The 19,956-nt window shown below is 42.7% G+C and overlaps 1 protein-coding gene across 2 annotated transcripts in view; it reads left to right on the top strand.

Moving 5' to 3' along the window:
• The first annotated feature begins 2,041 nt into the window (after window positions 1–2,041).
• Window positions 2,042–19,956, top strand: part of lrp2a (low density lipoprotein receptor-related protein 2a) — a 62,072-nt gene continuing 44,157 nt past the window's right edge. For both annotated transcript variants that reach the window (XM_048986116.1, XM_048986022.1), the window contains exons 1-16: window positions 2,042–2,230; window positions 9,531–9,638; window positions 10,119–10,241; window positions 10,621–10,737; window positions 11,933–12,043; window positions 12,137–12,250; window positions 12,377–12,493; window positions 13,289–13,432; window positions 13,574–13,693; window positions 14,193–14,321; window positions 15,486–15,655; window positions 17,169–17,392; window positions 18,271–18,477; window positions 18,806–19,008; window positions 19,111–19,251; window positions 19,670–19,873. In XM_048986116.1, coding sequence (XP_048842073.1) covers window positions 2,164–2,230; window positions 9,531–9,638; window positions 10,119–10,241; window positions 10,621–10,737; window positions 11,933–12,043; window positions 12,137–12,250; window positions 12,377–12,493; window positions 13,289–13,432; window positions 13,574–13,693; window positions 14,193–14,321; window positions 15,486–15,655; window positions 17,169–17,392; window positions 18,271–18,477; window positions 18,806–19,008; window positions 19,111–19,251; window positions 19,670–19,873 — 2,299 coding nt within the window. In that variant the 5' untranslated portion in view covers window positions 2,042–2,163. The remainder of the gene's footprint in view (window positions 2,231–9,530; window positions 9,639–10,118; window positions 10,242–10,620; window positions 10,738–11,932; window positions 12,044–12,136; window positions 12,251–12,376; window positions 12,494–13,288; window positions 13,433–13,573; window positions 13,694–14,192; window positions 14,322–15,485; window positions 15,656–17,168; window positions 17,393–18,270; window positions 18,478–18,805; window positions 19,009–19,110; window positions 19,252–19,669; window positions 19,874–19,956) is intronic.

Below are 19,956 nucleotides of genomic sequence, written 5' to 3'. Positions count from 1 at the left end.
GCGCTGCAGCGCTATCGGGTCTCCGGAAAGTCTTTCGATTTCACCTGCAAGGCTAGAATTTAAAATACATTCGTAAATCAAGCGTGAATCGGTGAAGCATACGTGTTGATTTAAATAGACCTATCAATATTAATAAGGACTATTTTAACCCTTTTCGTTTCTCTAATCTCAAATCTATAATTTGTACTTTAAAATCTCGGAAAAGTGCGTAAATTTTGCAAAATTATTTTTAATTTGATGTACCCTGGATACATAATATAATGGATAAATAATACTACTAATAATAATAATAATAGCCACTAAAGAAACTATATCAAGCTGCGACGAGCTTTTCAAATAATCAATCTTGGACAATTATCTTAAATTGCTGCCTGAAATTTTATTTGAATATTTTGCACAATATTACATGTATAATAAAACTATTCAGTTAATTTTGAATGGGTTTAATATATATTTTTTCCCCATTATCATCAATTTTTATAAAATAGTCTACCGTGTGACGACGAGATTATTTTTTCATTACCAGATCTTTTAGATTCTCAGTTATCATTCTGGTTTTAAAATATGCCTTTTTATGCAATGCGTACCAAGATTTTAGGTTTTAGATATTTTGTTTTTCATAATGCCCAGAAAGAAGTATCTCTGAATAAACGCGTCGGATATATTGTGTGGTCTCTGTCATACACTGGTTTTAGCTAAAACAATCGTTTAAAGGTTACGTGTCTCTGTTAACTAAAATGAATGTTATGATTTTATAATTACGTGCCATATAACTGCTCAGCAAAATGAGTTAATATGGTAGGGCTGCGTCTCAGAAGAGCAGCATTAAACCTGAAAACATTAGTAGTGATAAAGTCAACTGCCAGTCGAGTGTGTATCAATTGTGAGAGCGGCTGCACTGAACGTGTCGAAGGCTCCTGCTGATAATATTGCCCCCCATTCAAATGAAGCTTGACCCCGGTGCAGTGCCGTACCAACACACCAAAACGCCCTGAATCTGAATGATTAATCAGAGACAAGCAGTCCCTGGGGTCCAAGCGCAAGAAGTGTGTGTTTTTGTTCTAGATAATGATTAAGAAATGGTATTTAATTAATTCATTTGCATTGTCAGATATGGTAGCCATACACCAGCACATGCTCAAATATTGTTATTTAGTTACATTTTTCCAGTAAATTTGCCTTAATAATCTATTCCGTAACAATTGAATTATATATTAATCCGAATAAGTCGAAAGGGGAATTAAAATCTATTTTTTTTAAATAGCTAGACCATTAATACATGCATGTTAGCCCGCCTCACTGGACATTATAAGCGTTTGGAAAACGGATATATGTAGTTAAGATTCACTTGCAGTACGCATTCATTCCACCGCCAATACTCAATACTTGGCAATCAATATACAAATATTAAAGTTTTTAAAATGTACAGCACATTGTCAGTCAGGATATTTTCACAGGTAATGGTATTTTCAGTTGTGCTTTGGTTGGTGTGCTTTCCATCCTTTTTAAGTTTACACTTATCTTTTGGAAACAACCTCGTGAAACATTAACACATGCATTCGCGCTCATGTAATAGCCCTATAACTTTACGTTGGAAAAATAATGAATGAAAACCTTCCTCATTAAATGGTTAAATTGCCAATATAGAAGCAATGAAATGTAAGGGACTATTTAAAAACAAATAGCTAGAAAAATAAAAACTTGTAATATTAAAATAGCATTGTAACAGCATGCAATTCTGAAGTTTTGCCCTATTAGAAAACGCACGCAAGTACCGAATGGCCATTCAGTTTGCAATTTCTATAGCTTTATAAAAGGTCTACAGGGGCCTGTTTGCCTTGATAGGCAGTGAAACAAGCGTCCATTAGCACGGAGCGCACCGGCCCGCTGGAGATAAGACAGGTCATTAGTGTGAGTAATCGAATTATGCAGATTCCTGGGTAGCCCGAGTTGCAGGGGGGGGTTTATGCAGCGGGCTGGGGTGGGGGGAGTGCATTCAAAGCGCGATGTCTCAGCGCTTAAACACGCCCTTTTTCATCAACTAGCGGCCCGAAAGAGAGAGAGAGAGAAGAGCAGCAGCAGCAGCATCCCAGTGCTGTAAGCAGCACTATCCAACCCGGCTTCGCTAGGAGCTGCACAGGCCCGCCGGGAAAGTGCACCACAATGTGGAAAGCACTACTTAACCTCCTTTTCCTATTAATTTCCTGTTCTCTTCGGTGCCATTCTCAAGGTAAGTTAATGTCTTTTGTTAAAAAAAAAAACTGACATACTCCACAGGGCTACTCTTTCATGTATAGGTTATCGCCCTTTCTGACCAATCACAAAACCATTTTCTCTGTCCTCTTCGATTTTTCTTATACTTTGTAATACACTAAGCAAATATATGTACACCTTTTAATATTTTTAAAAACTTGCGTACTAACTTCTGTATGTTCTAAGATGCGTTAACGATGAAAAAATGGATCACATTTGAAAGCAACGTTATTTATTATATAGTTAGGAATCATTCGTTATTAAAGGTTTACTGAATGGTTTATAATACTTTATTGAATGGAAATTGTACCATTTGCTAGAATGGTTTACTAGTTTGTTGCCTGCTGTTTTCAAAACTAAATTGTATTTATAATATATGATAACTGAAAGTTAAAATAATGTAAATAATATTTCTTACTAATAATACATGCAGGTATATATTTTTATTTTGTCTCCCGATTCAACTTGGCTTTTTTTCTACTCCTGCACAATTCAGAAACGTTACTTTAATCTTGAACACAAAGCCTCCCTCAGACAGATTTGAAGTTTTCTTCGGGAACTTTTGCCTGAGCTTTGCCGTTGCTAGGTAACAGAGGAGAGCATGTGACTCGAGGACAATCTGCGAGCCGCTGCTTACAGATCTAACACGCAGGAGCCGCACTGAGCTCCCAATGAACAAATATGCAGTATGAGCAGTGTTATTATCTCCATATTGATGTCTGTAGTATCATTCAACATGCTTATTAATATTTCTTTGTGATCTTGATTGTGACGGTTGTTAATGGTAGTCGAGGGAGACCCAGCCTCTCAAATTGTAATCTGTTTTCTTTTTACCCAACGCTTAGTACGTAAGCTCCTTAGTGTGAATCGAGCGACTAATTACGCTGGAGCTGCAGTTAAAAGGCCATTTCTGCCAGAGAAACAACCATCGATTAGAGCACGTATATAAAGAGAAGTCACGCATGTTTGAACATGAGAATTTCGTATATTATTAACAACTATCCCCGTTATACAGTGAAACGTAATTATCGTTGTTTCAAATTTCAGAAGTCATGCAGCTGTAAAGGACGGTTTTAACTATTTTGGGTGAATTTGAAAAATCGAATCATTAAGGTGGAACAGAATAATTTTTGACTTGTTTAATATAATTCTTTTTAACCCGAACCCTTTTTGAATCGCACTGTATTTTGTAACTGATTCACCAATTCTGGTAAAAGGAAAAAAAAGTCTTCAGCTGTGTCTGGAGGGTAAAACGTTAATTATCACCTTCCTCGGAGAGAAAACATCGTATAACTTGCCATAAGGCATTCCCGAGTTGCTAAAAACTGAAGGCTTAATTAAGTTAATCTTCTCATTGTTGAGGAGGCAAAGTCCAGGCATTAAATCAAATGGCATGTTCTAGTGAATGTCTTCTGTAAATGAAGGTGCAGCTCATCCATATTTAAGTCTGGTCCTGTTCAGTGTTCACATCCAGTTAAGGACAGGAGGGTTGGGGTTATCTTACATGTGCTGATCACCTCAGAAATGTGAGCATGGAATCCCCAATTTAATCCAGATTTATTCTGCATGTCTTTCGGATGAAATAGCCGCGAAAGGGACCTTGGAGCAGGCGGACAGGTTACTTCCTCTAATCGGCTGAGTCTTGCTTCTGTTTGGTCCAGGGTGACAAAGTTCTCTCGAACCCCAGGATTTCAGCTTGATGATTAGTCATAATCGGTGATCCACTACAATGCACGACACACTGTCAGCAATCCCTGAAAGGGTTAGTTAAAAAGAGTTCAAAGAAGGCCTGAGCTGGCACAAACCGACGACCTAGAGACAGGCATGTATTGTTAAAACATAATGTGGTTTACTACTTGGGAATCCGCCTGTTGATCAATAACCAAAGTTATGGCTAGTTGACTTTCTTATGTTAGCTGGAAGGTAATTGCTCCTCAGATCATGTTTTTGTAGTTTAAACTGCCAAAATGTCAGACCGGTGTCTTCATTTTTATAAACAATTACTAGTCTATCTTCTTTAGCTTGAGTAGGTTTTGCAAGAGTGTGTTAATAATCTCCCTGCTCGTTTCAGCTGTTTTCGCGGTCAGGGCTGATGCATGCTGGCACTGCGGACACAGATGAAGCCTCATTCTTTTGTTTCACACCTGGCATTTGCCATCAGTAGAAACTAAGTTGCTTGGTGGGACCAAGTGATAACAATATCCTGAGTGTTTTTTCCAGAGAAGCATTAGGAAATGTAACTGCACACAAGGAAATACGACACTCAACAAAGTCCTAAAAGCTATTTTGACATTTGAAATCCCAGTCTGTGTTAAGTGTGGAGTGAAAGCACAAAACTGAATCAGTTTCAGATCATAGAACCAAATGTATCCCTACTAGCTGTGCAGCTAATTAGCTTTATATTTTATTGTTCCTATATTTCAATTTACGAACTAACGTAGTGTAATGTAATCTGCATGGATGTTTCAACTCTGGAAATGGATTTGTCAATTGGGATGTTCTTGTCTATTGATCCCTCAGGAAGCATTAACCTTGTCTTAGTGGGATGCCTAGAGGTTGCGTTGCCAGGCCTTATCTAGACCGCCAAGGATCAATATTATCTGGAAATGGAGAACATTACTTAACAGGATTCACACTGACATTCCTGGAATGCGTGTGTATATGGAAATGCTCAAACTCCTTAAAGGTTCCTTTTATCTTCAGATCTTCCATATCAGACGGAATACAACTAACATATATCTTCTTCTAATCCTATTTTCAACATAGATAGCATTGTGAGCTTGGAAACGTGGCAGTTAAATAGAAATAAAGCCTATTGTGCTTTGTATGGAAAGTCAAGCCTGTGTGGAAACACAAGGTGTCAGAGCTATTAAACTTTTCATTGGTTGTTCTAGAATTTTTATAGTCACGTTTAATGAATTTCCCCATACCCATAGTTAGTTAATGTTTACAGGTATAGAAAATTAGTGAAAAAAAAACAAACCACATATATATATAAACACCTGACTTCCGTTTAAATCACATTAAAATCATGTTGCAGCCCTTTCTGATGAAAAATCCTTAACAATTACTTTGCAGCACCTAATATCGCCTATTTAGAGCGCAGTGTTCTTATATCATTTTTAAAAAAATGTCAAAAGCCGTGATGCAAAATGTATTTTGTAAAATTATTTGAAATAAATTAAGAGTAATTGGTGGCGAAGAAAATCAGAGTGAAGCGGAATATAGATGCAGTGCCTCTGCAATTCGAACTGCCTTTTAGTGACAACATGTAAATGAGGCGATGAATAGCGAACTGTAAGCATGTTGGTTAAGGCCTTTGGCGCATTCTTTAATTTGCCACTTTCCACCGCTGCCTGCGGCATGCACCCAGGGCACGTTTTGCATGCGGCTCTCAGAGCCAAAGTCACTTGTTTGGCGATCAACCGCGTTCTGTCGCATTGATTTCCATATGAAACGGGCGGGCCGCGGCCCACTTTGACGGCACGGCTGGGTCTGGGGCTCCATGCTGCCAGCCGTTTCCCCGCTTGGCCCAGGGCGAGGGGGGGGGGGGGGGGGCTGGCTAGGACACACCAAAACAAGGCGGCTTTGAATTAACACTCTCACGAGTTGGGGGGGAAAAAAGTTGTTTCTTGGGAGGTGACAAGTGCTGTTTTTTTTTTTTGTAAGAGGTGGCAAGGAACCCCCCCTCCGTTCCACTTTCATTTATTTCTTTTTTGTTTGCAGGAAGTTGTACTGTATTCGGCATTCTGCCATCCATCTCCACAGCCCCTTTGGCGTGACACCTCCAGTTATGAGGGGGCTCGGCCCTGTTGGCCGCTCCATTGTGTCATTGTGATTTCACAGTGGGGCCTGAGCCTCCGGGAAGCTCCTTTCTAATGAAAATTCCTCCGCGGCCGCCCTTTGTTTGCCAGGGGTAGGGTGTCCTTATCATTCTCCCTGGATAGCTGTGGGTGCTCGCCTGCTGTGGGTTTAAGTTGGCTAATTAGAAAAGACATGGTTGGCGAGAGCAAAAGGGGGAAAGCAAAACACACAACAGAACAACCACGGAAGACACCAATGGGAAAGTTCCATGGGACTCCGTCTCTGAAGAGTAGATCTACTTTTTTTTTTTTTTAACTTTTATAAATTCAAGAAATTCAATAATTCACTGCTATGCCTTGCTATTTTGTTTACTTCTTAATTCAACCCTAACCCTTAATTCTAACCCTAACCCTATATTCCTTTGCTACTTGTCAGTTTTTAAAACATAGCTTTAATATATTGCATCAGCCCCTTGCTAGAGTTTTGTCACCATTCCCAGAGCTTTGACGCTGTCGCTAAACACTGGCTTTATCTGAAGGCATTAACAGATTGGTTTCCTTGTTGGTTTGAGCTATTAACCGAATGCCTAGGATTTATGAATATCTTTAAGGTTGCTAGGAGGCTTTTGCAGTGTCCTTCTTTTGAACTTGCTCCCTGATGGGTGACACTAATCATGCTCACTTCGCCAAATTTAGAATATAGGTAGAATGTAAAAGCTGGGATTTTTTATATGCCAGAGATTAGAATTTAGTATGTGACCGGGATGAGGACATTGTCGCTGCCTTGCATCTTCTGCAAAGTCATAATCTCATGAACAGACAGTGGATTTTGAAAGTTGAGACATAAATTTGGGGTATTTTTCCCTTATTATCTGCCTTTACAGATAATTTGACAGGGTTATTTTTTTTTGCTTACAGGATAGATGGGACATAATTGCGACTCAATGGCATGTTTGAGCTGGTTGGGTTTTCGTTCGGATGCTGTGTGCTGCTTGTCTTACCTGAGTGTTACAGACGTGGCTACAGCCTCCGGAATCGTAGCCCCGTAACAAAGGCTGCCTTTGAGCTAATGGTGGGACAATTTTATCATTAGTAAACTGATCAGGAAAGAGGTTTGCTCTCCGATTGGCTGCTGAAAGAGTTAAAAATACTGTTTGGCTGGCACCCTGCAAAAGCCAACGGATGGGCTAAGCCGAGGCAGACCGCTTGATATGAGAGTCCTTCTCTGGGATTTTAGTTAAGCAGCATCGTCGATGACGTATTATGGAAATGTTCCATTTTTAAAGTACGTATCATGTGAAAGAGGAGATAAAACTGTTGACTTCCACATGATTGAATAGTTGACCTGCGCAACACTTATGAAGTAGAGTGAAAGAAGACTTTGAAGTTCATTCATTACTTGTGTGATTAGTTATTCCCACTGGGGCCTGATACAATGTGTCCGAGCTGAAAACGTTTAGCGTTTTACTGTAAATATGGCTTCTGTCCTTCATGCATTTCTGTTGCTCCAATGTCCCTGTCATGTTAAAAAATGCAAATACATCAATTAGACTAAAGTAAAGTGGTTTCGTGTTTTCATTAGCAAACCCTGATTCGGGTTACTGTTCACAGTCACTTGTCCTGCGACTTAAATTAATCATATAAAGATCAAAGGATGACATGACAGAAATGTTCTGCGGAGCTTCTTAACTCCTTCTGTGGTTTTTTCTCTGCAGTAGTATCCGAATGGAATTTCACTGGTGCCTTTTAAGAGTTTTATTTAGTTCCTGGCTCGATAAGTTCACTTAATAAAATGTTCTAATGAAAATTCCAGCTGTATCAGTGCAGTTTTGAATGGTTGAAATTAAAACTCTGTTTCAATTGGCAGGTAAACTGATGGATCCTTATAAAGCTGAATATGTTGGGAAACAAAGTTACCCAAAATAACTAAATCATTCAAAAATGATTAGAAAAGTGTACACAACATGGGCACACAATGCGACCATCTGAAGAAGGAATGCAAGATAACAAAAAATGTTGAAATATGAACTGGATATTTTAAATTCTTCCCATTTCAGTATAGTTCATTGTTTTGCTTAGTCTTCAAATGTCTCTTTGTGTATGTTCTTATTATCTGAAATGTCCCACCAGTGACAGGATCTTAAACAAGGAACGAGGGTCATGAGATCTAGGCAGATACTTGTCAAGAGATTACGGCCTCAGTTTAAAGAAACCCAGTACGCATGCTGATTGGGCGAGATGTAGACAGCCAGGGAAATGAAAGCCCAGATGGCTTATTATGAAAAGTAGCTAAGATAGAAGGCTCTAATCCAATATTATGTTTCTGTTATGATAGAAATCAGTTATGGTCCTTTTAAAATGGCCGGATGGTTAAATAAATTTTCAACTAAATTTTTGTGTTGGTTTAGTGATTTTTATGACGCTAGGAGTCTCAAAAAAGTAAAAAAAAAAAATTCAAAATTCTTTATCATTATTCTTCATTTTAACTGAACAACTAGTTCAGAATTATTGGGGTAGTTTTGTATACTGCTGTCATTCAGATTTGCACGCTTACTACCTTCTCTTACTTTTTTGTTTCTTCAGTGCATATTTGTTTAAACAGGGAGTGTATTTAAAGGTAGTTGATAAGACCTAGACCACCAAGCCCAGACCTGCACCACCATCCACCACCTCGCATTCTCCTCACCAAAGAATTTGGGTGTAAGGGCTCTAGTACCACCCGGTACCACTATTTATCCCAATTACATTTCTGACAAGGAGCAGCTTGCGCCATAAATCAAGGTGTCTGATGAGAATCAGAATCGCGTGTCCTGTCTGGACTAAGACTGACTGAGCACTCTGTCACTGAACTGGTCCGTTCCAGTCAACATCTTCTGGAGAGCGTCAGAGGAGGTGCAGTGAGGGCTAGCTTATCTCAGAGGTACCACACGGCGGGAACATCAAATGAGGGCTTGGAGGCGAGAGCAGTGGGGGCTCTGTAGGTGCCTCGGGAATAGCTGGCATGCTTTTCTCTAAAGCCTGTCAATTCCACACCTCCCTACTTCATCAATAAAAGCAACTTATGCAAGTAAATCTCACTGACCACATTTGGATTGAAGATGTGGTTTCACTCTTTATTGTGTAGATTTGATCACAAAATTTAATTTGTGCTCATCTGAGGCTTTGAGATGTAATATTTATGCTTTTCATCACATCAAAAAAAGTCTCAGGGCTGGTTCATTTTTATTGTGTCACTACAGCTGAGCTACTGGAGAATCAGATTATAAATTATGCATGTCAGATATATGTGACCCGTCACCACGAAATGAGTCTTAAGTCGCACTGGTAGAACTGCACCCATAAGACTCATTTCGTGGTGATGGGTCACATATTATTATATGGTGGTAAACTGAAGCCTGCCCACGGACAGAGTGAGTAATCATTGAGTGCTCAGTTGACTTTGAGTCCCTAACCATGTGACTCTCCCGCTTTGAGGATGTGAGTCGGGACAGTTCCGCTGTGGGACCGGCAGGTGCATCCCGTTGGGGTGGCGCTGCGACGGCATCGCGGACTGCGCGGACGACTCAGACGAAGCCGGCTGTCGTGAGTGAAATCTGCTGCATTTCTGAAGACTCAGAGAGTCGCATTGTGCAAATGGGCTCTCAGTGTCAGAATGGTTTAACTTCTGTGTCTTTTTATGCATTGTTTTCATTACTTCCTGTAATATTATCTTCATTTCTTTAAAATCCGGAGACACCTGGATTGTAATCCCCCCAACTTTAATTTCAGGCCTGTAGGCAAAAATAAATTTTGGGGGGGTTGGGGTCCACCCTACCAACCCTAACAGTTAGAAGGGGGGTCTGTAGATGTTGCCCTGGGGATTCAAACTCGTCATTTTACTAACTGGCTACATGCCTGATCAGTAATTAAAAAATTTCAAGGGGTGGGGGGTTCAAATCCCTTATTTTCTACTTGGCTTCTTGCCTGTTTAGTATCTATTTCCCAAGTCATTGCCGCAGTCATGTGCTGTAAGCCTCGGGGGTGTTCATCTGTTTCTGAAGTAAGGCGTCCGTGCCTCCACAGCCCGGTTCAGCTGCGAGGACGGACAGTTCCAGTGTGTCAGCGATGGTGAGTGCATCCCACAGTCGTGGGTGTGCGATGACGAGGAGGATTGCGACGACGGCTCCGACGAGAGGCAGCATTGCCGTAAGCCCCCGCCCCCGCGTTTATCTCTGTCCCCTGACCTCAAAGCAGTGCTGTGTTCAGCCACTTGGGGGCGACATGTGGCTCAGCAGGTTACGATGCTGTGTCTGGGATCAGAAGGTTGTCGGTTCAAGTCCCATGGTTGGCAGAGATATTTTACAATTGGGCCCCAGTGCAAAACCTTTGGCCCTCTATTACTCCAGGAATTGTCTTAGCCTGCTTTCTCAAAAGCCTATGTATTTCACTTAGGATAAGCTTCTACAAATCTATTTATTAATAATGTAAATGTAGAGGCATAGAATTTGCGTCAAAGTTGGGTAGTTTTTGTGGGGGGTGGGTCTATCCACTTCCTGCTCAGCGTCTGTGCTCAATCTATCCATAGCCGGGCGGACTTGTTCCAGTGAGCAGTACACCTGCCCCAGTGGAGGCTGTATCCCCCGGGATTACAGGTGCGACCGGCTGCCCGACTGCTCAGACGGGGCCGATGAGACCGGCTGCCGTAAGTAGCCCGCCCCCCCCGCACGCGAGTCAGCGAGCTTCCTCTCGGCTCGGGGCTTCCCCGGCATTTTAATCAATTTGTAACATTAAGAGGCTTGCTGATTGACAGCAGCGGTCACAATATGCTTCTTGTTGCCGGCAACCCGTTTGCGGATTCCTCTGGGGATTAAGCCGGGCTGATGTTCAGATACGGCTCTGGTATTGTCCCGCTCTCCGGCGCTCTGCACTTCAATATGGTACCGCGGCTTCAAAAAATACCAAGCTCTTCATTCACTTGTAAGAAGTGTCAATTCTTCCTTTTATATATATATATATATATTCTGTTCCTGCTTTGGAGCATGTAATAGTTTTGTTGTTTGTATGAAACATCAGAACTGTCACTGTCTGAATAAAACACTAATATAAGCTGTCGGTTGTTTTATTATATTAGATATGACGGTGCAGTCCCAAGTGTGGGAAATTAACAAAAAAAATCAACAACACACACTAACAAGAAAACAAAAACTTCACACTAGTTGTGAGAAATGAGCGTTATCTCCCCCACTCGGTCCCCTTGTGGTCAACTCAACATGGAGCCACTCATTTTATATATTTTATAAGGTGCTTGCATCGTAAAATTTATGATACAGTCTCAGAGAATTATATTATGTGTGTGTGGTCTTATAGGTTATTTTTCTGTGTCGGGAAGGTTGTTTGGTCAAATCCCATGGCTGGCAGATTAATCACATCAGTCTTGCAAACTTGAGCAAGTCCCTTAACCCCGTCTGCTGCAGGCGTGCTGGAAAAATGGCCGACCCTGTGGTCTGGTCCCAGGGGTCATTCTCTAACCTCTATGTTTGTGTGTGTCTTATAGGACAAGTGTACCTGTGTTGATATATGAATAAACTATCACAATCAAATACACCGAACACGGTGTTTCCCAGCTTAGTGACCAAGAAATAGTTTTAATCTTTGAGCAGTCCCTAATAATGTGGAATTTTATCTTTAATTTCTTTGAAATTCTTAACATGCTTTGCACTTTAGTCTTACTTCCACACCTGATTTCTTTATATATTTTACGTTTATATTACAGTAATAGATGTAACTGTTTAACTAATTTCCAGAATCTGTAAGTCATTTAAGATGGACTGATTTGGAAGGTTTAAAGGTTCGGGTAACTTGTTTATATCAGACTGTTTTGCAAACCTGCCTCCCAGAGTATCCAGTGTGTGCGGAGCTGATTTGCGCCAATGGAGCCTGTTACAACCGCACGCAGCGATGTGACCACGTTCTCAACTGCCGGGACGGATCCGACGAGGCCAACTGCAGTGAGTGTCGGCCCTTTCCCAACGCCATGCGGCACTCTGGGTTTTGGTCGGGCTGGTCTGGTTATGCTCTTTGCCAATTACCATTTCAACCAGCTCAGCGCTGCAGCAGCAGTCAGTTCCAATGTGACAATGGGGAGTGCATCCCGCGTGGGTACATCTGTGACCATGACGATGACTGTGGCGACAGGAGCGACGAGCAGAATTGCAGTATGTGTTCCGGAAACTTCCCATTAGGCTCGCCTCCCAACTCGTCGTGAATCTGATTGTAGTCATAACGCTGCAGGCTTTTAACAGTGGTGGCATTTCGATTAACTATCTTCCTTTCCGTCACAGCCTATCCTACCTGCCGGGGAGACTACTTCACCTGTCCAAGCGGCCGCTGTATTCATCAGATCTGGCTATGCGATGGAGAGGATGACTGCGAGGACAATGCAGACGAGAGGGGTTGTGGTAAGGATCCGGGAGCCTGAGAACGCTGGCTGCTCAAACAAAAAAAACGGTATCTTAGAATAGCCAGTCCCATAGCCATACGGTCAGGCTGGAGTAGCGACCATTGCTGGTCTTGCTGGTTATGGATATACTGCATCATGCCCTGTGGTGTGTCGGGTGGGAAGTAAGCCCACGTCCCTTTTAGGCTGTTATTCAAGCTGTGCTTTGTGGCACGGAATCATTCAGCTCTTAAGAAAACCTATTGAATTCCATTAGTCTGCCTGAAGAGTGTGTTTTTAAGCGAAGGGCTGTCAGGCCCTCAGACGAGCCATGTGAGCCTCTCCAAGCCGTTGCCCCGGTGATGTAAAGTAGCGACGTCCTGACGGAGGTGCCAGCTTCGAGCCCAGCCACAGTTCAGCATTATGTGCCGCCTGCGGTAAACGTGTCGGCTGAAATGGAAAGTCCATTTGTTAGCTAAGATGTGCCCCCCCCCCACCCCCTCCCACGCTGGCGTTCCGCCGTCCCTCTCGGCTTTACAGGCCGCTGTCGTTTGTGACCCCTGTTTGACGCTCGCGGTGACACAGTTTCCGGCAGGACGTTCAGCGTCACGCTGGGTTCGGTAGGGTCGAGTTCACGAGAGGTGAGCCAAGAGTAAGCCGTAAGCAGCAGACGCTACAAAAACAACGGCAAAAACACACCCATGGTCTGTTTGTTAGAACGACGGTAAGCTTTTTATGCTTTAAGGTTCTCAAAGACTTCCTGTTTACACTTTAAGGTTCTCAAAGACTTTGAGTTCAGGCTTTCACTCCTCTACAGATGCTGTCCAGCGGGAGTGTTACCCGGGAGAGTGGGCGTGCCCAAACTCGGGGGTGTGTATCCCCCTGGAGCATCTATGTGACGGGAGCCCCCAGTGCCCAGGAGGAGAGGACGAGACTAATGTTACTGCTGGACGCAACTGCAGTCAGTGCCAGAATAAAACCTCCTTTTTTAATGCTCCTTTGCTTTTTAAATCTCTTCCCTTGTCAGTAATTTTTATCTCTAAGAAAGTTATGTGAGTTTTGCTCCCTAATCGATGTTTTGTCCGCGCCTTGGGGTTACCAGGTATCTCAAAGTGTCCGTCTCTTAGCTGTGAGCATCGCTGCCATGCCTCCCCTGATGGAGGAACGTGTTACTGTCCTCCAGGCTACGTGGTCAACAACAACAACAGCCGCTCCTGCATCGGTAAATGCATACACAACTTGCAATGCTGCCAGATTGGCGGATTTCTTGAATTATGAGGGAAATGTGCTGTGAATTATCATTATTTTTCTCTCTCTTACAGCATTAGGAGACCATACAAACAATGCCTTTAAGAAATTATGTTTATTTCAATCTTTGATCTCTTGCCATGTTTATCAGCTGAGACTAGCGTTCATTCTTCATAGCATCAATAGCATAGAATCTAGGAATGGGTGTGAGATGTAATCCCTTAAAGTATACATCTGAATTTGTGAATTCTGTGTTCATGAGGATGACTATAGTAAACTGGCAGATGACGGTATATTTTTTGACAACGCAAATTCTCAGATGTAACATACATGAACTATGTACTCTTTATGCACCATAAATCATTTTTATGTAGAAGAAATTTGTGTGGTGTTGTGGATGGGGGCTCGTTCAATTTTTACTGGATTTTTCACTCACATTTTTTACATCTCCTGTCTTTCAATTCTCGGTGAAGATTTCGATGACTGTCAGATGTGGGGTGTCTGTGACCAGCTCTGCGAGGATCGCGTCGGCACCCACCGCTGCGGCTGCCTGGAGGGCTACGTGCTGGAACAGCATAGGCACTGCAGGGCTAACACTTATTGTGAGTCTGCCCTAAGCCCCTTCCGGGCATGGGGCCTAACTATACTTACACAGAAGATTAAGCCCCATCCTCCTGGCCTCCACCACGTATCTGCCCAATGTCTCACCCTATCCACAGCCTCCATGGCTATTGTGCCTGGACTGAAAGTTGTTTCAGTCGCTCTGTTTGAGCAGGGATGGACCAGAAAGTCCTGCCCTGGCGACAGTCCTCTCCGGGCCCCTGACCTGCTCAGCACGTTCAGGACGGTCCAGACTAAGGCCTGTAGCATGAGAGAGGATCTGCTACAAAAGCAAATCAGACGAGGAGGCCATTTGCAAGCTGACGCAAGTCACAGTGGCATTGCCCTTCCTGCTTGATGGCAAACTCCCAGTCGATGTTTTCTTTGGAATTAAACAGAAATGTCCTACTTAAGAAACCTCCTCACAGGGCCTTCACCCTTAAGCTTAAAGAAATTATGCTTTATTGTCAGAGATCTTGCAGCTAGTGAGCTTCCAGCCTGGCTGGCTGCAGGCTGGGGTCTGTTTGTAGTCATGTCTAATATATAGTGTAATAAAGTGCAGGATTTAGTTGCCTCTCAGATCGCATATCTGTATAATAATATAACAACACAGTTTGGGGACTCATTATTTTGACTGTGCTGACATATTATAGAAAAAAATTGAGCTTTATATTCATACTCTCCACCACCTTTATTTTTAAGGTGTGAAGAGTTTGTAGAAGTAAGGTGATCTAAGCTACTCAGCCAAGCCTGTTGACGGCATATGATTTAAAACCCAGGTTTAGAGAGAGCTTCAGAGAGAAAGTTCTTATTCTTTCCAGTAGATATTTCTCACAGTGAATGAGCTACCAAACCAGATCCAAATATCAAATTCCCTTTTCACTTTCAAGAAACATCTCAAGACCCATATGTTCCAAGATAACCTATACTAGCCTGTCCCACTCTACGCTTACTGGATGTTCTTAGCGTTGCACCAACTGCTGATTTAAATAGTTGTCTTATTAAGTTCTTGTTCTGACTTACACTTACTCTTCTACCTGGGCATTTGTTGGAGGCTCAGCCTAGCTTTTCTTACACCTTATTCACTCCTTGACTCCTTGTACGTGGCTTTGGATAAAAGCATAGGCTAAGTAAAGTAAAGTAAATGCGCATATATTCTGTTACAGCTGGTCAGCCTTGGCTCGTCTTCTCCAATGGACGGGATCTGCTGATCGGCGACATCCACGGACACGGTTTCCGCAGGGTGGTGCAGTCCCAGAACCGAGGCATAGCTGTCGGGGTGGACTTCCATTACCACCTGAACCGGATCTTCTGGACTGATACCATTCAGAACAAGGTAAAGGATGGAATTAGTCAAGGTTATGGATAAAACCACCCTGGGCATTTTTATCAATACATAGAGAGGAAAACAATTGATTAAAATTATTAAGAATGAAAATTAGGAATGTCAGTTCTCGCTTGCTCTTCACATTTGTATGTGTATCTTGCTTGCATGAATGATAAAAACAGGTAAAGAATATCAATTAACAAGTATTTATTGTATTTATTAAAAAGTATTCAATTACTCATAGTCTTTCTCTATTTATTTCACCATAACTCACTAGTTCTTTGTATACTTGGGTCTGCAACACATGTCTGTTTTTCTGGTCTTACGATTATTACTTCACTGATATTTGAGGTGCTAATCTAGCGATACTCTGGTTTGGCAATGTTAAGTTTTCAGCTTGACAACAATGCACCGCATTGTGTGGGTCCCGCCTGGGATGGGTCTTAATGTTCCTCTCGTCCACAGAATGCTGCTTTTCTCTCCGTTCTGACACCACCTTGTGCCTGTGTGAATTCTGGCATCTCCCAAGCATAGTGGCTCTGTTTGAAGAGCCCCAAGTCTGCATGTCATTTCTGTTTGTGCTGTTTTCTCGCCTTTGAAAGCATTACAGCAATGCTTTATGAAGGAAATCTCCTAGCTACAGTCCCACAGACATCCTTCTGTTGGCCAGTGGGGCAAAACTTTGTAGGAACCTGGCTTACTACGGGGGGGGGGAATTCTTTAACCGATGCCTCTAGATACGAGTCTCCATGTAATAATAAGAAAGCTTCTTGGCCCCCACACAGTCGTTCCGTAATGGCGGGGAAGCCGATCTGGAGCAGGATCCAAACATCTAATCAAGAAAAACAGTCTGATATGCTTGTCGAAAATGTTCACATATTTTCGTTCAATTTTATGTAACCCAATCGTGTAGGAAGTAGCCCCACGGTATTTGTTTTCACCATGTCTGCCTGGCTATATGCATTCTTTGAGCAACTCAAAGGCTTTTGTTAGAGATTTTGGCTGGTCTCTGGTTTGAACCCTGGCCATAAGACAGAAAGACTAGGACGTCCCAGGTGGCTAATTTTCCTGTTTATCGATCACCATTGACTCTCAGGTCAATCCCTTTCTAACTAGGGGACCACAAACAATGGCTTGTAAATTTGCTGATGCGGTTGAACTATCAGTACACCCCCATAAGTAAATTTGCTGGCCAAGTAGTCCTTCTTCCAACTTTCATGGCTTCCAGATCTAGTTTCGAAATGCACAAACACAGTTATCTAATCACTGTGCCAGTTTTGCCCAATGAAACCTTCAAGACGACTGGTGCCATCTTAAAATCAGTATGGTGGTCATTTAGAAATGCACATAGAAATTCATTGATGGGCATCGGAATGTAATTTCTTAGAATTTTAGATAGTTTAATTACAAGAAATAATAATAAAGTCTTTATCCGCTGCGCTGCATAGTCCTCATTCCTATCACAATACATAGGACCTGATAGGATACTCTTTGAACAAGTCTACCTTACCTTTATGGACAGGTGTTTTCGGTGGATATGGATGGTTCCAACATGCAAGTGGTTTTGAACGTATCCCTTGACTACCCTGAAAACTTGGCAGTGGACTGGGTCAACAACAAACTGTATGTGGTAGAGGGCAGCGTCAAAAGAATCGACATGGTGGACTTGGACGGGAACAACCGCGTGACACTGATCGCAGAGAACCTGGGGAATCCAAGAGGCCTAGCGCTGGACCCAACGGTGGGGTAAGCGCTTGGGAACTCCCCGATCCTGTTTGCCTCTGTTTCACTTGGCTGGGAGTTAGTAATAAGGCTGTGAGATTAGGAGACTTTCCTAATGGATTAGCGGGGAAGAAATAAAAACGATGAACTCAGATGTAACTCAATAGTGAAATTCAAGAGAAGAAAGCTCTCCAGTAGGTTAAATGCAAATTGGGAAGCAATAATAATATATATTGTATACTGGTTTGAAGAGGTTAAGAGTTTCTCTGACTATCTGAAAACTACTGTGAAGGGCTGTGTGGGTAAAACATACCTCTGCAAGGATATGTGAGATTTATTTAAGATGAGGAACAATTTTTCAGCACAAAAATGTGATAACATTGATGCTATTCATTCAGGGAAACACAAGACAAAAGGTAGAGGACACCTTGGAGGGGACACAGATTACACAGTCACACAAACAATCAAACATTATAGTCAGATTTACTTCCGTATACAGATAAATGAAGAACACTTCAAATGCTGTATATAGGAAGCATGCATGGTTAGTGATGTAAGAAACATGCATCTCCAGGGACACTTTATTGGACAGGCTCACTGAAGCTGAAGCTTTGGGATCTTTGCTAAAAAGGGGCTAAAGGAGGCTCCATCCCCCAATCAACAACTTCCACCATTGCCACAACCCCTCCACCCAACTTTTATCGTTGTCACTTCTTGGTCGACAACTGACACCATAGAAGGACATAGCTGGGGAGCATCTGACCATTCAGATAACCCAGGGGCTCCTCACCATGTTGATGTTTGTATGTCAGACTGCATTGGACCTCAGGATTAGAGCTGCTTTTTGGAGGAATGTCTTTCAGGGTGCCAGGGCATTAAAAAACATTTATGTCTTCCTTCAGATTTTTGTTCTTCTCTGACTGGGATGCGGTAAATGGGGAACCTGGACTGGAGAGAGCCTATATGGATGGGACCAACCGGTATGGGATCATCAAGACCAAACTAGGATGGCCAGCCGGCATCACGCTGGATATCGAAGCAAAAAGGCTTTACTGGGTTGATAGTCGCTATGACTACATCGAAACCACAACCTACGATGGACTGCACAGGTAAGATATATATCCATACGAATATACAGACGCTCCTCTACTTCCGAACGAGTTGCGTCACGAACGGCCGTTCGTTACTTGAAATGTCCGTAAGTGTCACTCATGTCACTTGGTGCTGGACGTTCCATATATCCCAGTAGATTAACAAAAAACAGTGGTGGGTGATTACTGGAGTCTCTCCAGCATGTCAGAGATATTTTATCTGACATGTAGTTATATATTTTCTGGAAAGGGCGACATCTTACGTACAGGTAGTATCTACTTAATGATGCAAGACATTATTATGTTCACAAGACATAAGGAGGGTCTGTACATTTGTTCTTGCCAGGAAAACAGTGGTCCATGGAGGGTCAGTGATCCCACACCCATTTGGAATCAGCTTGTTTGAGCACAATGTGTATTTTACCGACTGGACCAAGATGGCCGTCATGAAAGCTAACAAGTTCAGCGATAGCAACCCGCAGGTGATCTACCACACAGCGATGACTCCATACGGGGTGGCTGTGGTCCATTCTCTCAGACAGCCATACGGTAAGCCAGGGGAATAATGCAATGTTGACTGTTTAAGCTTTTGGGCCTTGCAAGGTGAAACTTTTGAGCCTTTGTGGAAAATAATTCTGCTCTGGTTTTCAGTGCGGAACCCATGCAGTGAGAACATGGGTGGCTGTGAGCACATCTGTGTCCTGAGCCACAGGACAGACAACGGTGGCCTGGGCTACCGCTGCAAATGCCGCTTGGGATATGACCTGCATGCAGATGGGAAGCGCTGTGTGGGTAAGAACATCGGACCCGTGCCGGCTCAGGAATAAAACCACTATGGCTGCATCTGAAATTAGTATCAGAGTCATGAACTGATTGGCTCCCACTGCCCATTGCACACTTAGGCACCCCTGTAAATTTGGGGCTGCATGTTCTATAGCCAAACCATGCTTTTTCTAAGCATTTACTCTTACATCAGCTTATTTCTGTACTATTGCGACTATGACTACAGAGCCTTCTAAGGGCAAATAGGTTCAGGGAAGAAATTAACCCCGGGAACAGCTTTTGAAATCAGTATAACTGGAACAATTTCAATATTCTGAATGCATCTAGAAAGGGATTAGTGTTAGACTACATTTTGCTTGTGTTCCTACGCCAAAGTTTGCAAATGTGCCGTGACCTCATCCTGTGCTAACCGCTTTGTCCCTCACAGCCGTGAGACAGTTCCTGCTGTTCTCCTGCCAGTTGGCCGTCAGGGGCATCCCCTTCAACCTCTCATCCCAGGAGGACATCATCCTGCCCATCACAGGCGCACCCTCCTATTTTGTCGGCGTCGATTTCAGCGCAGAAGAAGACACCATCTTCTTCTCTGACACAGCCAAAGACCTCATCTATAAGCAGAAAGTGGATGGAAGTGGTGAGGTTATTCTTTTAAAAGGCTGTTTCTAGGCTTCTGCCATTGGAAAACTTTATTCTATTTATTATTCACCGGCATTGGGA

The sequence above is a fragment of the Brienomyrus brachyistius genome, chromosome 1 (genome assembly GCF_023856365.1).
Source record: "Brienomyrus brachyistius isolate T26 chromosome 1, BBRACH_0.4, whole genome shotgun sequence".
Classification (NCBI taxonomy): domain Eukaryota; kingdom Metazoa; phylum Chordata; class Actinopteri; order Osteoglossiformes; family Mormyridae; genus Brienomyrus; species Brienomyrus brachyistius.
This window is presented reverse-complemented; position numbering and strand designations above follow the sequence as displayed.